At 38.1% G+C, this 5,728-nt stretch overlaps 1 protein-coding gene across 1 annotated transcript; it reads left to right on the top strand.

The window, feature by feature from the left end:
- Positions 1-1,676: 1,676 nt before the first annotated feature.
- Positions 1,677-5,425, top strand: arpc5b (actin related protein 2/3 complex, subunit 5B). The gene is made up of 4 exons (XM_032524969.1): positions 1,677-1,966; positions 3,337-3,409; positions 3,645-3,821; positions 5,011-5,425. Exons 1-4 carry the CDS (start codon positions 1,827-1,829, stop codon positions 5,071-5,073), a joined length of 453 nt encoding a protein of 150 aa, XP_032380860.1. The 5' UTR covers positions 1,677-1,826; the 3' UTR covers positions 5,074-5,425.
- The last annotated feature ends 303 nt before the right edge of the window (positions 5,426-5,728 follow it).

Raw genomic sequence — 5,728 nt, 5'->3', positions numbered from 1 at the left:
CACACACACACACACACACACACACACACACACACACACGCGCACGATAAGATCATCTGTTTGGATTCCAGCAGTTGCATCTGGAAATGCTCATGCAATCGTAGGGGTGAATTATATGTGTTATGCAGGTTTATCACACACTTACAGCCTCCCAGTGTGTGGGAGTGTGTGCATTATTTAGTCTATGGCAACCTTTTCATTAGTAGACGTGAAAACATTCTATCTTTGCTTTTATACAGTTTATGTGTGTCCTTGTACACAGGTTTTTCATTCTCTAAAAAAAAGAAGCAAAAAACAAAACCACTTTACACACAGTGACACACAAAACATAACTTAATAATAATAAATAAATGATCAAATAAAAATGATACGCTTGGATGCTATAACATAACGGTACTGTATTTGTGTCAGAAAGAAAAAGCACAGATAAAAAGAAAAAAGTACACATATACCATATACTGTCATATACTAAACTTAAACATACATAGGCTAAATGCACATAAATAAGTTATGCTTAAAGTCAAGGCACAGTGTAAGAAAAAGTTAATAAAAATTACATAAGAATACACAAATGTAAGATGCACACAGGTTTTTCTTGAAAGAGATCTTGATCGTAGTGAGGCTACTCGTTAAAATAAACAATCAACAATATAAAAACTGGCTGGCTGTAGTAGATATTCTGTGCATGGAGAGACAGTTTCACTAACAGGCCAAACACACTGTTGAGAAACTGCTTTAAAACTTGAAAGAGACATTTACGTAGACTCTGGATTATTATAAAGGTTAAATATTTCAGCATCATTATTTTCTTTTTAATATCAATTTACTTATGATCCTGCATCTTAAAATAATTTTGCACAGAACTACAAATAGTTTTTTTAATTATTTTTTTTTTTTAGCAAGTTGCACTGCATTAATAATCACTATGTTTCATTTTATGCCAGTAAAATGACAATAAAGTTGAATTGAAATGAGATTTTACTCTTTAATTATTTAGTACTTGCTTGATTGTCAACACGGGCCAGTAATGGCCATTAGCTATGTTTACTATTCGTTTGGTGTGTGTGTATTTATTTGCCTTAATAACGAAATAAAATAAATGTTGAGGTTTTTTATGTGTAGAGAATATTACAGAATGATTTTGGTAATTGGTCATAAACGTGTTGACTCGTGATATCGACTTAAATTGATATATTATCAGTGTGCTGCTTTCACAGACAGTGGTTACTTTTATTCCTATTGCATTGCCATTGCTTTGCCTTTTACTTACTGTTCAACAAATTGTTCTCACATCGATATTATTTTACATTTCATTACGCACATAGGTTACGTTCATTTGCAATTAGGCCTACAGTCGATCATTCATGTACATGTTTTATTTTTTATTAAAACATGTTACATTTTGTCCCTATATTTTAACTTACACTATTTTATGTCTTAAATTCGTTTTTTCACTTGCGTGATATTCTTTTCAGACATATTCAATGAGCATTGTTGGAGGGAAGATTTTCATTGCCAACGACTGCTTCTCTGCAGTCGTTGAAACTTGAAACTCCATTCCTTATATTTTGTCGCTCTCTGGCGGCCATGGATGGGAAATACCCAAATACCACACAGCGACGTGCAGTTTCATATTTTGTCCACTAGACGAGGGGGCGATGTCGTGTACAGGAAAGCAAAAAGCACTCAGAGGAAAAGGGAGGAAGTCAGGAAGCTGCCTGGTTGTGACAGCCGTATCAAAGAAAAGCTGTTAAAAAAAGGGCCGGATTTGAGCTTAAACTCTTGTCCTTCTCAGTTATAATTCGACTCCCAAAACCGCCGCTGACATGTCAAAGAACACTGTGTATGCCCGCTTCCGGCGACTGGACGTGGATGAGTACGACGAGAACAAATTTGTGGACGAGGAGGACGGAGGAGAAAACCAGCTGGGTCCCGACGAGGCAGAGGTGGACTCCCTCATTAGACAATATCCTTTACATGATAAGCTAGCCTGCCTGTTAGCATGCACGACAACAGCCGTCAAGTCTGTGTTTGTATTTTGGGTTTAACCTTAGATGTATCTGCATGTTTCCTCTGTTGCTTGTATGAATGGGTGGTTTTTAGTAATTAGGCCAGTCACTGTCCAGACTTGCCTGGCTGTCACATTCCAAGGATTTCTGCTCAAAGACTGAACATGATTGGATGTATATGAACTGCAAGCTAGTGCATAGCTACACGTTCACCATTCAATCTTAAAAAGTCTTTCTCAACCGCTGTCGGTCAATACTGGTGCAGCTTAGTGTTTCTTCAGGCTAGCCTAGTCAAATGAATATCTTTTCTCTTTGATACAGCAGTTACAGTTTGTCTAAGTGTGTCTGTAAAGTGTGTAGCCAGCAGCTTCAGTCTTCTGGACCGTATAAGGCAAGAAAATGTAGCACTTCCTCATAGAATAAGACAGTTACCTCCCACCTCATGTTACAGTGCGACCACAACAATATTCCAATTATGAACATGAGAACCAAAGCGACATGTCCTTATGTACAATCCCATATGGCACACTGCTCCTACTGGTTTATTCTGGTTGTGTAGGGTACACATCCAGTCTTTGTGCTATCTGAGCACACAAACACTGTAAAGATAACGAAAAGTACGTTTTATTTTGTGGAAGGTACTCTACGTGCTTTGTCTAACTGAAGTACTGTATCCTTAAATATTAGCTCCTGCTGAAATGTTAGCATGTATGCATTAAGATGGTATATCTTTACAGGCAGTATGGACATGATGAATTCTGTAGCAGATATAGCAATAACTCTTTTAATATACAGTACATATGGACATGTGATTGTTATTGTAAGACATCCAAGTGAACCTTTTCTTTAAGGTGCCTATTTGCATCGTATAAAAGCGCATTTAGTTACATGTAAATTAAAATGTGCAAACATTCACCCAAAGACAGCAAAGACCAAATAGCCATCCTGCATACATAAATCACACACACACACACACACACACACACACACACACACACACACACACACACACACACACACACACACACATACATACCTTCACAGTAACTGATCATCAAGCCTGGGGAGTTTGCTTTTGAAAGTGGAAACACATGTGACAGATCTCAGGTCATCAGGAAGAATCTGGATCTTATTCTAAGTACAGTTAGAAAACCCACCAACCGATGACCTGAGAGGTCTGACTGGATTGAAGTCAGAAGCTAAGAGCCATAAACACACAGAATAGTGTTGTCTTGACACTGGGCTTATGTATCATATTTTGGCTTGTCATCAATATTGTGATTAGGAGGTGGGTCCCTGTGTGTTGCAACCTTAACCCTCCCTGCACAGGGAATGTCATGGAGGCTTTACAAGCAGTCCTGAAGAACCCGCCGATCAACACAAAGAACCAGAACGTCAAGGTGGGTTTGGTTTTCTAGGTCGGTAATGCCACATTCTTGTTTTTCTAATGAATCCTTTAAGGATGCTTTTAGATTTTGAAATGATATAAAACTTCTAAATTGAATTTGTGAGATGGTGAGGTACCTTTGACATATACAGTGGAGAGATGTGGGCAGTGATTTAGATGTCTGGAACCAGTAATTAACTTTTTTAACAACTCTTGTCTTCACACGTTCCCCCCCCTTTTCTTTTCAGGATCGTGCTGAGGCGTTGGTGTTGAAGGTGCTCACCGCCTTTAAGAGCAGTGACATTGAGAAGGGGGTGCAGTCCCTCGACAAGAACGGCGTTGACCTGCTGATGAAATATATCTACAAGGGCTTCGAGAAGCCGTCAGAAAACAGCAGCGCGGTCCTACTGCAGTGGCATGAAAAAGTAACTATTTAGGCTACACCTCATTGTCTGACCTAATCACAAAGTGAGAGGGAATCTTTCCAAAAATACCTCTAGAGAAACTATTAATATATGATTTTCACAGACCATTTGTCTTTTTAGGCTTGCAAACATTTTATATAATTATACTCTTCTAAACATAAAAAGGGCTGTCACATTGCAAAGCATTCGACTTGAGCAAACCAAAGAATGAACGAGAATAACTGTATTTAACGTTGATGAGTGACCGATCCGCTTTGCAAAGTCAGTGTTTGCTCTGATAATAATTAGATTAGATAATTCTTTATTCATCCCAGAATGGGGAAATTCCCTTGTTACAGCAGCACTTTTACACAGTGAAAAGCAAACCAACAAACAAGCAAGCAAACAGGCAAACAACAGACAATGTGCAAAAAGTACTGAATGAATGTAAAGTGGCATTAAATAAAAAGTATTTTAAAGTAAAGTGAGGTGGCCATAATACGAAAAAGTATTGCAATGTAAGTAAGTGATGTGAAATTAAATTTAGTAATATGTAATTAAATAATATAGCAAAAGTAAGTAACCATAATATAGATGATATTGAAGTATAACCATAATATAAATAAAATTGAAAAAGTAAGTACTCGTAGTGGAAAAATATAAATATAAAATAAAATTGAAAAAATATATACTCTATAATCTGATTGTTGCATCCGTTTATTGATTTTGTTTATTCATTATATTATTATTTGTATACACTGGCTTGCCTAGGGAGTCAAGTGGAGTAAGGGAGTAAGTTGGCATTTGCAATTAAGCAGAGGAGCAGAATTTAAATTAAATCCAGGACAGGTGTGAAGACAAGGTGGCTTTGAGATGAGAGTGGTGAAATGAGAAGTGGTTCAAACACAAAGTCTGTGACGATGTTTTCTTTTGCTTTAGAAATACTTTTACTCTAACATGTCAAAGAGAAGTGATAAACGTTTAGAAGTAGTGACAGATTTATGCTGATAATTAACAAGTAGAACATATGAATGTTTCTTTGAAAATCCGACTGTATGGGGTCTGTAGTTTGAGGCCATGGTGGGACTGGACTGGCCAGTTTGAGATGGACTAGGTGTGGCCACAACTCTGCAAACAGCATGAGCTACCAGAGACTCTTTCTGTAAAATAAATAATAACCCTCACCATGTTGTTCTACCTGTGTCTCCAGGCCCTGGCAGCTGGAGGAGTGGGCAGCATCGTCAGGGTACTAACAGCAAGGAAGACGGTCTAAAAGAGGAGCGGAGCATCAGTTTACGCCACATCACTGAACAGTAGTTCATATAATCATAACAGATGGCATAGGGACTCAAGGAAATAACTGATTTTCATCCCAATGTGATCTTGCTGTGTTCAAGGCTAGACTAAAAAAATATCTGCTCAAATCTGGGTCACATTAGGTTTCTTTCTTCCCATTAATGATCACAACCGACTAAATCGTATTTCTCACAGGGTGCTACAGAACCTCATATCCCACGTGTCTGTGCTGCTTCCCTGATCTACTCACAGTATCCCGCTTTCTCTCCATGTCATTTCCATGCACACCAGTGGTTCCCAACCTAGAGGAGATAAATCGTGGAACAAATTCCCCCCCAAAAAAAAACACATTCCCGCTACAGGAAAACTATGTGAGACCTTCTATTAATCTTAGCTTTTTTTGGGAATTACTGGATCATTTGCCCTCTTATTGGTCACAAGCCAAAGAGGTTGGGAGCCACAGCTGTACGCAGTACTGTACCTACACACTCATATATAAACACATTTGTGCTCCGTCACAGGTGTGATTCTTAGCAGTGTATCCTCCATTGACTTCCGCACTGAGTTTTTTTCTGAGAGAAGCTTCAGCTTTGCTTCTCTCAGGAAAAAAAAAAAACTCAGTATTTGTTTTC

The sequence above is a fragment of the Etheostoma spectabile genome, chromosome 9, assembly GCF_008692095.1.
Source record: "Etheostoma spectabile isolate EspeVRDwgs_2016 chromosome 9, UIUC_Espe_1.0, whole genome shotgun sequence".
Taxonomy (NCBI): domain Eukaryota; kingdom Metazoa; phylum Chordata; class Actinopteri; order Perciformes; family Percidae; genus Etheostoma; species Etheostoma spectabile.
The sequence above is the reverse complement of the archived record's forward strand: the minus strand, read 5'-3'. Positions and strand labels throughout refer to the sequence as shown.